This window comes from Microcaecilia unicolor, chromosome 4, assembly GCF_901765095.1.
Source record: "Microcaecilia unicolor chromosome 4, aMicUni1.1, whole genome shotgun sequence".
Lineage (NCBI taxonomy): Eukaryota > Metazoa > Chordata > Amphibia > Gymnophiona > Siphonopidae > Microcaecilia > Microcaecilia unicolor.
This window is the reverse complement of record NC_044034.1, coordinates 263541104-263556979: the sequence shown is the minus strand read 5'-3', so window position 1 is coordinate 263556979 and position 15876 is coordinate 263541104. Positions and strand designations below refer to the sequence as shown.

The 15876-nt window shown below is 43.7% G+C and overlaps 1 protein-coding gene across 1 annotated transcript in view; it reads left to right on the top strand.

Annotated features, from left to right (window-relative positions):
* Positions 1-15876, top strand: part of SEPTIN10 (septin 10) — a 188133-nt gene that overhangs the window by 151360 nt on the left and 20897 nt on the right. Inside the window, exons 8-9 of the mRNA XM_030201482.1 lie at positions 7967-8099; positions 12768-12949. Coding sequence (XP_030057342.1) covers positions 7967-8099; positions 12768-12949 — 315 coding nt within the window. The remainder of the gene's footprint in view (positions 1-7966; positions 8100-12767; positions 12950-15876) is intronic.

The following is a 15876-nucleotide window of genomic DNA, read 5'->3' as shown; positions in this document are numbered from 1 at the left end:
TACTACCAGTTAGTACTGGGCAGGGGTAGGATGGAGTGCCCAGCTGTACAGATAATGGTGATATTTAGCCACTATTTTATACTTGGGGTGGCCTAGTGGTTAGGGTGGTGGACTTTGGTCCTGGGGAACTGAGGAACTGAGTTCAATTCCCACTTCAGGCACAGGCAGCTCCTTGTGACTCTGGGCAAGTCACTTAACCCTCCATTGCCCCATGTAAGCCGCATTGAGCCTGCCATGAGTGGGAAAGCGCGGGGTACAAATGTAACAAAAAAAAAAGTTAAGCAGTTTAATTTATGTCCTCAAAAAAGCAGTCCTGAATTAAATTGCGTAACTATACATATGCATATACCACCTTAATTCTTGAAAGTTGCACATCCAAATTTGCACGTTCAAGATACAGAATAAAGCCAGTTACTGGTATAACTAAACTTAATAATGAGCTGATAATTGGTGTTAATGAGCAATAATAGGCTATAATTGGCCCTAATTGGTATCAATTAGCAGTTATGTGCATAACTGCCTTTAGTCGTTATTCTGTAAATTTCGTGCTCAAATTCCAAGTCGTGCAACTTCAAGGAGGGTGTGGACTTGGGAGGGGCATGGGCAGGTCATGGACATGTCCGACAGTTACGCACATGGATTATAGAATGCTAGCTTTGCCTACAGTTAGGCATTGAGCTGGTGTATGTGCTTGTGCCTAAAATTAGGGGCAAAAATGTAGATGTGTGCTATTATTCTATAACGGCAGTTGCATGCACAACTGTCATTATAGATTTGGCGCTTAGGGGGAGATTATATGGCGCCTAAAAAATCAGTGTGGAGATCAGTACTGACTAAGCATATTCTATAAGTGGCGCCTAGATTTAGACGCGGTATATAGAATACACTTAGTTGATATCTCAGCGCCTAAAACTATGTGCCTCCATTTCCACCAGTGAAAACGTGGCGTAAATCTTGGTGCATAGATTTACGCACACTGGGTCATATTCTATAACTACGTACATAAATTTCAGAATGCCCACAAAACAACCATGCCCCTTCTTGCCTGCACATGTTAGAACTTAGGTGCACTGGGTTACAGAATATGCTTAGTGAGTTGTGCGCGCAAACTCTAATTATTGCCAATTCTCGTTTTTGCTTGTTAAGTACTGTTATCAATGCTAGTTAGCCTGTTAAGCTAATTAAGTTACGTGCATTGTTATAGAATATGCTTGGACTTCACTGCAAATCTCTAGGCACACTGTATAGAATCTGGGGGTTAGCTTACATCACTCTAATGCCTAAATTTTGGCAGCCTTTTGAGAATTTACCCCATAGAGGCAGAATATTACAGCTATATATTTAGTCAGTACAGTGAACACAGTGTACATATATTTAGCATCGCATGCTGCATATACATATTTATTAATTGCCATGACCGGCTTTTAAAAGAATTGTTGCCACTGCTGAATATTAAGCCAATAGTAATTGGGATGAGTCAGAACAACTAAGTAAAGAATTATTCTGAAATGATGGCTGGATAAAAATGACTTTAACTAGCAAAAAAGACATAATTTACACAGTAGATAATGATTGTTACTTACTGAAAAAACTCTGCACTTAAGACTTTAAAACAAGAACACAGCAGTGGCCAATCCAGATATCCAATCTGCTCATCCACTAAATTTTGCAGTATTTAACTTGAGTTTGTTCAGATTCTTCCAAATGCCAGAACCTTGATTTTTCACCTAGATTTCTCTTTGACATCATAAGGTTGAGCAGAACCATTGCTTAGTTATGCAAGTGAAAACAGTGGGCTGAGGGGGAAGCAGGGAAGAAAATGGAGTTGGAATGCAGAAACTCAAAGGACTCCTACTTCTGAGCCCGAGGAGTCCAGCAATCAAAACTGACCTATAACCAAGTGGCAATAAAGAGAGAGAGAATTTGTCTTTTTGCACCCTGGAGGTTCCTCTGAAACCAGAGTTGAGCCCATCCCCCAGCCTGAAGCCATATAAATCACAGAGAGATTTCCACAAAGACTCCTTACTAGTAAAACAGTGCAAATCTCACCAAAATTGAGAGGAGAAAGGAACTGCATTTGGAGCCATTCAGCTGAGAACCAAAAAGCCCAGTTCAAATCCCAATGCATTAGCTAAATCCTAATAATAATCCAGATAGTTAATAATGGAAACTCAATTTTATATTTAAAATCTAATCTTTGTAACCCAATGAAAGTTGGAAAGAATTAAACTAAAGGGATGGCTCTTTCTGTCTGTCCAGGGCAAAATACCTTTCCAAACATTTAGCAGATTAGGATAAAACTTGGCACATCAGAAAAACTAGTATAAAGACGTCGAGTTCAAAATGGACAAAACTGAACTAGGGATTAAAAATAAAGAAAGTAGCTACAGGAGGGAGGGCTGTTGCATGGGGGGTGGGGGTGGGGGTACCAATGATGGGAACAGGGCCTTTTACAGAAGGAGCAGAAGTTTTAGAAACTGCTCCTAGGTGTATGTGTGTGGGGGGAGGGGGGGGGCTGGAATTCTAGGGTGTTTTTCCCACATGCACCTTTCTAAAATTGCTGCTCTCTCTGTACATTGAAGTACTTACACATGCAGTCCTGCATCTGCTTTATAAGAGGCTCTACGTTTGCACAGCTTCTTGTAAAATAGTATGGAAATTCTCCTTGTCTTAATCCGGACCTGTGATTTCTCATCTTCACATATGCTGACCCTGGGTCAGTTTGCTGGTTGGAGTAGAAGTGAATTGCTACACCTGTGAACCCAGGCTCTGTGGCCCAGACACTCTGCTGCTGTTCCATGCTGGGAGCAGGATTGCTTTGTTAACCTAGCCTCTGGGGTTCAGCCTCCCTCCCTCCCACTCCATCTCCATGCTTCCTCTAAAACCCAAGAGACCCCCTATTACTGTATGTGCTGCCTGGTCTCCAATCCCTTGCCTTGCTCACCTCCAATAGCCAGTCACAATAGAGCTAGTGAAAAATCAGAACAAATCTATAGTAGATACTTTCAAACAGGTGTGGAGTTTGTTTTTGCCTGAGGCCCCAGCTAGTATTAAATCATTAAATCGAGAATAAACAATAAGACTTTATCTTATTATGCAACTTTACCTAGAAACAATACAAGCTATCACTTTATTTTATTAAATGATGCATTCTAAATGTTTTAGTTAAAAACAAAAAATTAACAAAACTTTTAGATTCTAAGTACTTGTGGTATTAAGTGGAATTGCTGGCTAGATTAGATTTATCTCACAGTCATGTTTGCTCTAGACATTTTATATATATATATATATATATATGTTTTTCTGAAAAGAATCTTTGTACAGAATGAACAGAGACTTAAGGTGGTTACATAATGTTATACTCACTATGTATAAGAAGCTCTTTTGTAAATAGTGCTGCATGAGTGGTTTGTCACAGTGAATTAAAATGATTATGTTGTAGTGCTTGCATAGAGTATAAAAATTCCTTTGTGAACATTGTACCCTGCAGTTAGTCCCTCTGGAAAACATAATAGTTGTTGCAAGGATCTAAGTCTCTTGTGGCATACATGGCTGCACAAATATTGCAAATGTCGCAAATATTACGGTCCATCAAGATACCAGGGATTAAAACCTAGGCAAGTGATGTTAAATTGAAAGCACAACTCTACCAGCAGGAGAGGAGGCGGTTTATTGGTTAGAGCAATGGACTTAGAATCTGGAAAAGCCAGGCATAACATGTATAGAATGTTTGTACGTTTGGGAAGCTTGCCAGGTGCCCTTGGCCTGGATTGGCCGCGGTCGTGGACAGGATGCTGGGCTCGATGGACCCTTGGTCTTTTCCCAGTGTGACATTACTTATGAGTTCACATTCTGTTTCTGCCACTTTTTGTGACTTTAGGCAAGTCAGTTTCTTCTATTGCTCAGGCACCAATTTAGACTGTAAGCTCTTTAAGGCAGGAAATATATTGTACCTGAATACTTTGCACCACTGTACCCCCTCGCCCAGGTTCTATTTTGGGTGCCAATATTTGTGCACCGATCCAAAATATGTGTCCAACTAACTGGGCTAATGGGCCAATTAGTGCCAAAAAATGGGTGCTAATGGCACATCTTGCTACATGCTGTTGTGTGCACCCAAACCCCATAGTGTGCAATCCAAAAGGGGGTGTAGCCATGAGAGGTACATGGGCAGGTCAGGGGTGTTCCTAAAATTTTTGCACAGTGTTATAGAATACCAGGGATGTGTGCCTAAATTGGGCACTGGGAAGTTTTCCTGGTTTCCGCGGGTAAGTCCTGGTGTCCAAATTTGGGCACCAAAATCGGCGCTCAGTGCTGTTCTATAATGGGCACTCATCTTTCACTGCCCATTATAGAATAGCATTGAGCACCGATTTTTGAGTGCAGTTTACTGAATCTAGCTCTACATGACCAGTATGTATTTTTTTAAATCACTTTTATTGCATTGATCCATCAGTCCCCAGTGGATTACAATTCAACATACACAATTCATACGTCAAACAAATTTTTACAACCAACAAAACCAAGTAGCTCATATTAATAACAGCATAACAGTAGTGCTTTAAAAAATAAGCATAATTAAGTTAACAACATTTGTGGCCTCTAAAAGAGCTGAAGGAGTGAAATAATGTTAATGTCAGGTTCTCAGGTTCAGAGCCCGCGGGGCCGGGCTCTGGAGCAAATGTGAGCCCTTGGGCTGCTGCCAAGGAGCGACAGCAGCAGGCAAAACCCACCAACCAACACTGAGCAAGCACACCGGCAGGGACTGCAGGCATTACCCAGTGAACCGGAACACATGGATTAGAATCCCCCGGACTGGAGGACATAGGACTGGAACACTGGACTGCAATCCCCCGGACTGGAGGACACAGGACTGGAACACACACTGGACCGGAACACACTGGACTGGAGCGCACCAGACTGGACACACACCGGACCGGAACACATTGGACTGGAGTGCACCAGACTGGAACACACTGGACTGGTCCTTACAGCTTCACCTGCACTTGGCCACTACCCCCCCCCCCCCCCAAGGGTTGAGCCCTTGGGTTTGAGTGGCCGGCAGGACTTACCGGATACCGGATGACACAGGGACCAGGACTGGAAACAGAAGTACTCTTAAACCTAAACTGACCTAGGTGCTCCCAAGCCCTAAACCAACAGACGTGTTCCTAACAGTAAACTAACAGGGGTGCCCCTACGCCCTACACTAACAGAAGTGCAGGGAAGCCACAAGGGAAAAGCAAGGGAAGCTACACACCTACGCAGAACAGGTGCTTCCTAAGCACTATTCTAACAAGCTAAACACAAAACTAGTAAGCTTCCTAAGCACTCCTCTAGCAAGCTAGATACAAAACTAACAAGGTGCCTCCTAAGCACTCCTCTAGCAAGCTAGACACAAACTATCAAGGTGCTTCCTAAGCACTACCCTAGCAAGCTAGACACAAAACTAACAAGTTGCTTCCAAAACCAAGAGGTAAAAGCAGGGGAACCACAAGGGAAAAGCAGGAAAGCTAAACACACAGACACCAGTGCACACTGCACTAACACTAACCTGGACCTTAGCAAAAGCAAGCAGGGAAACTAGACACAAAGTCAGAAGTGCACACTGCACCACCCTACCTAAAGCAAACACCACCGTTGCAAAAGCTCCGAAGGAAATAACACCACTTCCTTATCAAGGCCCTCCCTGATGATGTCACACTCCCTAGACCCAGGCAGCACACTGAAACACAGAGAGCACACTGAAACCCATAGAGGCCCAACCCACACCAATGCAGCACCGTGAAGCACTTGAAGCCAGTACACCCAAAGAGAGGTAGAGCTAACTGAGTCCACACACACAGCTGTAGTAAAGTGAAACAATTAGAGTCATGCTGCTGGAAGCTGCCAGCATAGAGAGAGAGAGAGCTAGCTCAGAAAGGACAGACAAAGGAAACAGAAGCCAGCAAAGCTGCCCACCAGGAAAAAGGTAAGTTTGAGAGGGGTTATGACCACAATCATAACAGTTAACCTTGCTTAAATTTCTCCTAGATGTTAAATATCCTTAAAAGAAATGTTCCTTTTTATCTTCCTGTATAATGCATATCTATCTCTCGTATAATGTGGACTTGAGTGTTGAAGATGTTAATTGTATTTTCCTTTTTCTTTTTCTTTTCTATTCTTAAAAGTAACACTTTCCAATCAAGTGTAATTCCTTGAAATAATTGTATATGCACAAAAAAAAAAAAAAAAATAAAAAGTATAATTATTATAGCATCTGGCGGGTCTGTGAAAAACGTGAACAAGGGTTGAGGGTGGGCCTTCAGATTATACAGCCAGACAAGGTTACAGTGGTAAAGCAAAACTCTTTATTAACTGAAGGCTGAGGCTTGTTACGTCACTGGTACAGAAAATGAGGAGTAAAGTCTCTTGAGATTTAGAGGAAGTCTGTACATAGGTCTGTGGCTGACAGACCCCAAAGTATAGTTTATACAGTCTCTCTCTCTCTCTCTCTCTCTCTCTCTCTCTCAGCTTGCACAAATGCTGGTCTGCCTCCAACCAGGCCTCAAGAATATACTCCCTGGCAGGCTGTCCTTTTCTTCAATGTCACTTCCTCTTTGGGCAGGACTATGGGGCTTAAGCTGGTTCTGATCCTGAGAGAGGGTATTCTTAAAGGAAAGGGGCAGCATCCTGTAGACTCCCTCAACAGAGTCTAACAAAAATATATTTTTAATTATGGACAACTACAGGCCAGCATTGTACGCCTTTTTAAAGCAAGTTATTGACGGCGGCTGTGACACAACAGTTATTGGAGTATCTTGAAAATAATATGCTGTTAAGTTAACCTAAACCCTGACTGAAACTTAACTTTCAGCACAGAGACACTTTTTTAACATCCCTGTTAGTTTGACTGTGGAGGTAATTCAGTAAGTGGACATATCTTTTTAGGCACCCCGATGCCATGTAATGAGAGTCCTATTTGTATCGCCACTGGTCACCCAGATGCCGTTATAGAATACTAGTGTAACCCAGTGTTGAAGCACCCAAAATATAGGTGCTCGCAATTACACCAGCCATAGAACTGGAGTAACTGCAGACACCTAAATTCAGCAAGGGCACAAGGACTATTCCGCTTACACGTGCCCTTAGAGAATAGCATTTAGCTGATTTGCTGCTGCATACGTGCGTAAGTGGTGCTGAAATGTGGGCACCCAGTTATAGAATTACCTCTTATTGTATCAACAGGGAGACAGAGGCAAGAACTGTGTGGTGATCTTTCTGAGTTTATTGGCTGCTTTTGTGATACAGTCAGTCATAAATTAAGGGCTAAGTGGCATAGAGACAAAAGTGCTGTGTTGGATGACACCATTTTTTTCAGAGGTGAACATAAAAAGCAGTAGAAGAGTGTTGCTGTACATATTAGGATTTAGTGTGTGGAATACCACATTTAGTTTACATCTACACAATGCTTTTGTGCTGTGATGCTAGGGTGACTGGGCTGCAATCTGATTGTTTCATGATGATATCCAACTCTTGCTGTCCATGGTAAATGGAGTAATGGGTGAGCTGTTGAAAATTAATAATGGCCTACATGCCTTTGCTCAATGGCTCAAGGACATTAAGTTTAACCTTAATGCCATTGTATTTGAGGTACTGTAGATTAGGGAGACGTATGCTCACTCTGATTTCAGTCTTATGCTGGATGGATTGTAAATTTCTTTGCAGTCATCCATAAACAACTTAAAAATCTGATTAAATTAGGGTCTGAACTTTGAGTCACTAATTTTAGCTGTAGTGCTAATTTGGTTTTGGCCATCTGCGAATAGTTAGTCAGTTGAGATGTTATTTGAAATCGAAAAATCTGAGAACTGTGTTTTAAGCACTGATAAGTTCTATGTTTTATTACCATGCACTTAGTATGTTTTTTCACTATAATATTGACTTTATCATGAATACTAATGTTGATTGGGTATATGGCCTTTAGCTTCCAGGAAACATATGACGCCAAGAAAAATGAGTACATGAGTGATGTGCATGGGAAAGAAGAGGAAATGAGGCAGACGTTTGTGCAGAAAGTTAGGGAGAAAGAAGCTATATTGAAAGAAGCTGAACGAGAAGTAAGTATGCCACTTAGGTTTTCTTCTAGGTACAACTAATCTGATCTGTGATCCAAGTATATATTTTACTGCTGTGATACTAAAAGGCTTAGAAAATGATTTAGTCACTATAGTTGTGGTGCCTTTGCAGGAAAGGCACATAGGTAAATATGCTACATCAGTTTTTAAAAAAGTAATATATGCACCTGTGTGCCTTTACAAAATTACCCAGGGAAAGTAAGCATACACATTCATGCTTGCTCAGTGGCAAATATAGGGTGTGTACCAGTAAGACACATGTGCATGTATTTTATAAAATTCATACGTAAGTGCCAATTCTGCCCTTGCTTCACCTCTCTGTCCGCCCCCCCCCTCTCCCTGAACCACTGACAAATATATAACTTAAAAGTAAATACTATGGGGGTAACTGTAGAAAGGCTGTTTCTTATGTATATGTACGTATAGGTGTATAAAATACTACTTATAAAAATGGCCCCACATAAATGCATCCACAATGATGATAAGAATGTGCAAAATTGTGTGCAACTTGGGCATAGTCATGAATGGGGATGGATTTTGGGCACTTTAGCCAAAATTTCTGCAGTTTTTATAGGGTGATAAGACACATAGGGACCCTTTTACTAAAGCTTAGCACACGCTAAATGCTAAAAAGCCCATAGGTATAAAATGGGCTTCTTAGCATTTAGCATGTCCTAATTCCATTAGTGCGTGCTAAGCTTTAGTAAAAGGACTGTAAAGGGGCCTGCTTGACCTCTCAACCTAGTGGGCTGATGATCAGAAGCAAACACAGGCGCTGGAGGCTGGTATGCCAAACTAGCTCCTGTGTTTGCTACCGCCCCGTGATCAGAGCCCCTGAGCGCATGAAACAACGTGCTTGTGGGTTCTGAATGCAACTAGCATGCAAATGCATGCAAAACAGGGCTAAATGTATTCCTCCCTAATGATCAGCTTGCAGTGTGCCAAATATTGGCACACTGCCAGCTTGGAGCTGGCATTAGGGTTTGCAGACCATTGGGATGGAATGGTGAGCCCTGTCCAGTATGCATTTGCTTTCTAGCAGTCCCCCTCCCGCCTGCAGGAACCCCGACCCCCCCCTCCCAGCGACACAGGGCTGGAGGTTCAGGGAGCTGGAGATCCGGTGGGTCTCCACCCCTCCAACCCCCCAGCATCCTCTCAAATATCCCTGGTGGCCCAGTGGGCCGTGAGTCAATCCCCCCCCCCCCACACCCCACCTGGTGGTCTAGCGGCCCTTTCCCACCCCTCTATCTTGGTTGGAGGAGGGAGGTGGCGTCCCTCCTCTTCCATTGGCGCCACCTCAAAAATGGTGGTGTCCAGCCCTGCCCGGTGCATCCTGAGATGCGCTGGGTGGGGCTTCACACCATATGTGTCAGGGGGGTCAGGGGGACCGGAAGTCCACTGGACCTCCAGCCCCCTTGGCTCGGGGTGGGGGTACTTGGGGTCTGGTGGTCCCATGGACCTCCTGCCCCTGTGTTTGACAGGTCTGTGCTTTTGACAGCCCAGACCTGTCAAACAAGTGTGGGAGGATGCGCTCAGGCACAATCCTCCTTCACTTCTACCCTATGATCAGAGAGAATAGCATGCTTAAATTTGCATGCTATTCTCTCTGATCATAGGGGCGGTAAAGCCCCGTGCTGTTCCTGCGCTATTTTTAGAGGCGCTATTCAGAACTGCATGGGGCTTTTGATCATCTGCCCACCCGTGCTTTGTTACAAAATTGCTCTCCGTGTGTCTCGCTGTCTACTTTAGTTTAAATACACATATACCCTGGGGCAATTTTACATGGACCTACTTGAACATGTAAAATACTATTTTACATGCTCAAGTCCATTAAAAAATTATCCTCTTAAAATATAGAGATTTTTATTTTATCAACTTTTATTTTTTAAACTTATATATTTGTGTATATAATGTATATCAAGTACCTGTGGTATACAGCACAAACTTTGCATCCTTTCTCTGATTTATTAGGCATTATAATATGATGGTTTCTTTCCAGGCCTTCTTATATGCTATCCACTTTTCCTCTTCCCTTATAGATACATTTTTATTATTGTATCTTGTTTTGATATTCTATTTATTTGCAGTATGTAAAATAAAGTTGAACTATAAATATGTAGATGCTGCAGCCTGGAGGGTAAAAGCTATTTTATGTCCCCATAGCCAGAGACCCAGGATCCAAAACCCTGTTCCCTTTGCTACTTGGTAAATTGACCAGAGATCTGGAATCAAAACAGGACCCCACCCCCACCCTCACCCCACCTGCTTGGGCTGGGTATTTATAAGTACCCCAGGATTTTCCTCCAAGGGATATATCCTCCCACCCTACCGGTCGAAGATATAGCCCCTATTCTAGAAATTGTGAAATTAGAAAAAGGTCAGAACTCTTTGGTAAGGGCTCTAAAGGTTCCAGCACTGCTCTACAGGCAGAACTTTAGTTGTCTCTATATTTACACCAACTCTGTGGCTGGCATAAGTTCTTGCACCTAAATGCTGCACATTTATATACTCAGTATTCTTTAAAGGAAGGAGACACCTAAATTCTTTTATAGAACAGATTTCTATTGGGTGCCCTTTTACAGAATTGCCCTTCTAATGCATGATAACAACCTCTGTTCACGCCCATACCATGTCGTCTAATAAGAATTTTGGCATTCGGTGTTAAATGTAGCAAATACTGTGTATGAACAGTTAACATGCTGCCACACTGTTAAGCATCAGTGTTGTTCAAAGTACTATGAGGCCCTTTTACTAAGGCACAGTAGGCCTAATGCAGGCCTGTTGCGCGGTAAAAGGGCACTACCGCAGCACACACTGAGACATCCTGTGGTAATTTGGCTGACAGCACACACTACATCTACAGTAAAAAGATTTATTTGTATTTTTTGCTACAGGAGGCTTGTCTGGGGGGGGGGGGGGGGGGGGGGCAGAGAGAGACGTGCCTGTGCTAATCAGGTTACCGTAGTAATAGCGCGAGAGCCCTTACCACCTCCTAAGTAGGTGGCAGTAAGGGTTCCCGGTGATAACTGCCACATGCTAATAGGGAAATTAGCACGTAGCAATTCAAAAATATATATACCGACCACGGCCATTTTTCATCCATGCTAGAAAGTGGCCAGAGTGGTGGCAAACCCATGCACTAATCGCAGCGCCAGCTACTTTCTAGCGTGCCTTGTTAAAAGGACCCCTCTGTCAAAATACTTAAGTAAAAGTAAATATAAATGTATATTTTAATACGTAAGTAAAAGTACAGTGAAGAACACATTAAAAAAAAAGTACATAAGAACATAAGAATAGTCAGACCAATGGTCCACTTAGCCCAGTATCCTTTTTCCAACAGTGGCCAATCCAGGTCACAAGTACCTGGCAGAAACCCAGTTAGTAGCAAGATTCCATGCTACCAATCCCATGGCAAGTAATGGTTTCCCCATATTTGTCTCCATAACAGACTATGAACTTGTCCAAATCTTTTTTAAACCCAGATATGCTAACTGCTGTTACTACATCCTCTGGCAACGAGTTCCAAAGCTTAACCATTCTTTGAGTGAAAAAGTATTTCCTCATATTTGTTTTTAAAGTATTTCCATGTAACTTTATTGAGTTTGTACTTTTTGAAAGAGTAAAAAATAGATTCACTTCTGCTCATTCTACACCACTCAGGAGTTTGTAGACCTCAATTGTGTCTCCCCTCAGCCGCCTGTTTTCCAAGCTGAAGAGCCCTAACCTCTTTAGCCTTTTCTCATATGAGAGAGTTCCACCCCCTTTATCATTTTGGTCACTCTTCTTTGAACCTTTACTAATTCTGCTATATCTTTTTTGAGATACGGCGACCTGAACTCAGTGCAGTACTCAAGGTGAGGTCACACCATGGAGCGATACAGAGACATTATAGCAGTTGTTCCCAAACCTGATGCTGGAGGCACCCCAGCCAGACAGGTTTTTGGGATACCCACAATGAATATTCATGAGAGACATTTGCATGCACTACTTCCACTGCATGCAAATCTCTTTCATGAATATTCATTGTGGGTATCTTGAAAACCTGACTGGCTGGGGTGGACCAGTTTTGTGAACCACTGCATTTTGATTTTCGGTCTTACGTACACATACTTTTACTCACATGGGGGGGGGAGTGATCTTTCTAGACCATGTTATGAGTAACATGAGTTTACCTACACAAAATCCTGTGACAGTTGTCCTCCCAATAACATAGTTTGTATAGATAGAAGCTACTATGGGCCAGTATGGTCGTTAAGGTGGTAAGTGCTGTGTACTGCCACACAAAAGGTCCCCAGATTGGGTCTTTCGTTTCCCAGGCCTGCTAGGACAAAGGATGCTACAGAGTAGGGAGGGAGTCATGGTTATTCATGGAGGATAATAGCAGATGGCTGGATTCAAGACCCATGATTGCAGGGTTCCAGAAGGAGCCATGGTACGTGGTCCCTGGCTGAGAACTCTCACTGTAATGATTGTGGTGGAGTGAGAGAACCCCCCCCCCCCCCCCCAGTTGTAATTGAAGGCTATTATGCCAGAATTCTGCTCTTTTCAAGTACAAAAAAGTGTTTTTAGCACTAGTACTTCCTTTGGAAAGGATAGGCTACCACCTTGTGTTTTTAGTGTGAATTGCAGCCTGTACTTTGTGTTTAACAGATAATGAACAGATTTGAACATCTGAAAAGGCTTGACCATGATGAAAGAATGAAGCTAGATGAAAAGAGGCAGCTGCTAGAGGAAGAATGGAATGTATTCAACCAGATGAAAGCTGCAACTGAATTTTATGCTGGACAGGGGTATGGAAATGTAAATGGCAGCTTGAAAAGGGACCGTAAAAAGTAAGTGTAGTATTCAGCCTAGGATAACAGTAGCAAAGAGTTATTTATTTGCCACCAAGTTTATCATTCTTAATCAAATATTGGCACATATGTATGTGCATGTGTGTGTGTTATATATTTAACACTAGCAGTTGAGCCCGTAAAAACGGGCTGGTATTGGGGTTTTCCTTCCTCCCCCTTCCCTCCCTCCCTCCCCACGAGGTCGCCACCGCTACCGTTCCCCCCCCCCCCCCCCGGAGTCGCCGCCGCCGCCGCCATCCCTCCACCCGGCCCGGGCCCTCTCTCTCTCCGCTACTAAACTTACACATCCATTCGCCGGAACGCAGCACGCACATCAGCTGAGCTGCCGTCGGCCCTTCCTTCTCTGCCTATGTCCCGCCTTCCTGTGACGTAACGTCAGCGAGGGTGGGACACAGGCAGGGAAGGAAGGCCGATGGCAGCTCAGCTGATGTGCATGCTGCGTTCCAGCGAATGGATGTGTAAGTTTAGTAGCGGAGAGAGGGCCCGGGCCGGGTGTGTGTGTGTGTGTGTGTGTGGGGGGGGTAACGGTAGCGGCGACCTCGGGTGGGCGGGTGCGGTATCAACCTCGGCGGCGCAGTTTCCCTCTCTGTCCCGCCCTCGTCATCACGTATTGACGCGGGGGCGGGACAGAGAGGGAAGTCTCTACTGCGCATTTGCGAGTGAGTCGGTCACTCGCCGTTTATATGTTTGATGCTTAAGATCTGAGAATAAGATTTTATAATTTATTAAGTTTTCATAAAGTAAAATGTCTCCTTTTTTCTTAGATCATTTACTTCTTCCATAATTGCTCTTTTGTTTGGAACTAAAAAAAGAGCAGTACCCCAAGAAAAACAGGTTTGATACAGTCGTGGAAACACAAGGCCATAGGGCAAAATTAAGCAATAGAAATTATTTTAATAAGATAAAATATTGGTTTTTATTCATTTAAAAGGAAGGGGACCTTGATTAACTGAGAGGGAAATTCTAAACATGTAGGTAGGGTAAAACATGCACCTGATCATTTTGAAGGCAATTTTATAATAGGTTGTCAGTCAAGAGGGCAGGAAGATTCTATGTTTAGTCTACATTAAAGAGACACTTCCATATCATCCTGCTGGACCAGTCCAGACAAATGGAGTATGTTCTCCAACCAGCAGATGGAAGTGGAGACCACTGAGAATTCAGTAACGTTATTCCTAGTATTTAGAGTGGTGCAGCAGGATCTATTCAAAACAGGCCTGTCTCCCCAGGGAGTAGAACAGTCTGCATCTCTTGAGGAGATTGAGCCTTGGCTAAGATTCACTTCCAAGGACCTTCCTCTGGTTGAGCTTGGAGAGTTACGACCCTCCAGGGACTCGAGTTTTAACCCATAGGTTTTAGCTCACAGAGGCTAGTTTGCAAGGGTGAGAGTTGAATTTCCACTGCCCTATGGCACCCCTAAGCTTGCTCCCATGGGACCTTGTCAGATGGGGTAAATAGAAGACGGACTGTATGGGGGCAGCTTGGGGACGCCACAGCAGCCACTTCTTGTACAGCATCGGTTATGGCTAGGGCCAAGTTACCTGAGCTAGTTCTGTGTAGTAGGCATTATTTTGGGTGGGAACAGCGGCCTTGTTAGATGCGATCTGCTTGGTTTACATACCCTGCCCTGCCTTGAGTCTTCTGACAGTGAGAAGTTGGTGGCCTCCCGTTCCTTCTCTTTCAGAAGGCAAGGCAGTGAGTGCTAGAAAGCTCAAGTACTAAATATCCATAGATACCTCAGTTGTTTCCTGTCTTCTCCAGTGCTCTGAGCTGCTACCCTGCTGCCTTGTTCTTAATAGCTCTCCTTTCTTTCATTTGGCTTTGACAGTGGCCATTGGGCAATGGGAAGTGCTCTTTCTAAAGCTTGGAGAGTTGTATACCCCCATTCCAGTCAGGCTCTTCTCTTGAATATGGGGACCTCAGGGCCTCCCTGCCCAGTAAATTCCCCCCCCCCCCCCCCCCCCCACTCACCCAGGGCAGCTCATCTCCTTTGATGGAAAAAAAAAGGTCAAAGAGTAAGAGAGAAAGGAACAATCCGTGCCCTGTGAGGGGGAGAGATGGATACGTGGTCTACCTTGGTTCGAGTTTTATTTATTTTGTCTGCTGTTATCAGGGCTTTTTTTGAGGCGATACTTGGAGGTACTGATACCAGCACCTTTTCCATTGTCTGCTAAAATTGACCCATGGACTCCAAATTTTTATTGAAAGAGCTCAGGTTCAACACACCAATTCTGCCATGTCATAGATTCTATGACCAGTGCAGGGGGCTTGGCTATTGTGGGGTGGGTTCCTCAGTGATCATCCCACCCATGAAGGGTGGCCTAGCATTTGAGTACTAGCACCTTTTTTGCTAGGAAAAACGCACTGGCTGTTATGGATAGTTTTGAGGGGAAGTTGCTAGAAACTTCTCCTTGGCTGATGCTGTCAAACTTAGGACACTAATTTTTGCTTCTTTCCTTCTCCCAGTTGCTTGGTATCGAGGGGCAGGGGAGTTTGAAAACCTGTCTCCTTGTCCCCTCTGTTTTGGGTCTACTTGCTTGGAGCCTAGTAGTTTGCATTGCTAGGGTCTTGCTTAAAATATAACAACAAAAAAAAGTAAAAGATGTGAATCCAAAATTCAGAGATGGCATAGGAGGGAGCTCCTTCAGCAGGGGCCATCCATCCCAGAGCTATCTGATGTGGGGGCTACCCAGTAGCAATTCCTCCCTAAAATGGAAAAGAACAGTGCTTGTGCTCTCCATGACCTTGATTCATACCCTCCGTTAAGATCTCCAAATAGTTCTCTGCAGAGATAGGGAGCTTCGTCCCTCTCTTTTGAGGTTCATTAGGCGTGATTTGGTAGGAGGTATGACACCTCCTTGTTTAAGTGATTACTGCATGGAGGTACAGGGGTAGATGTAGTCTCC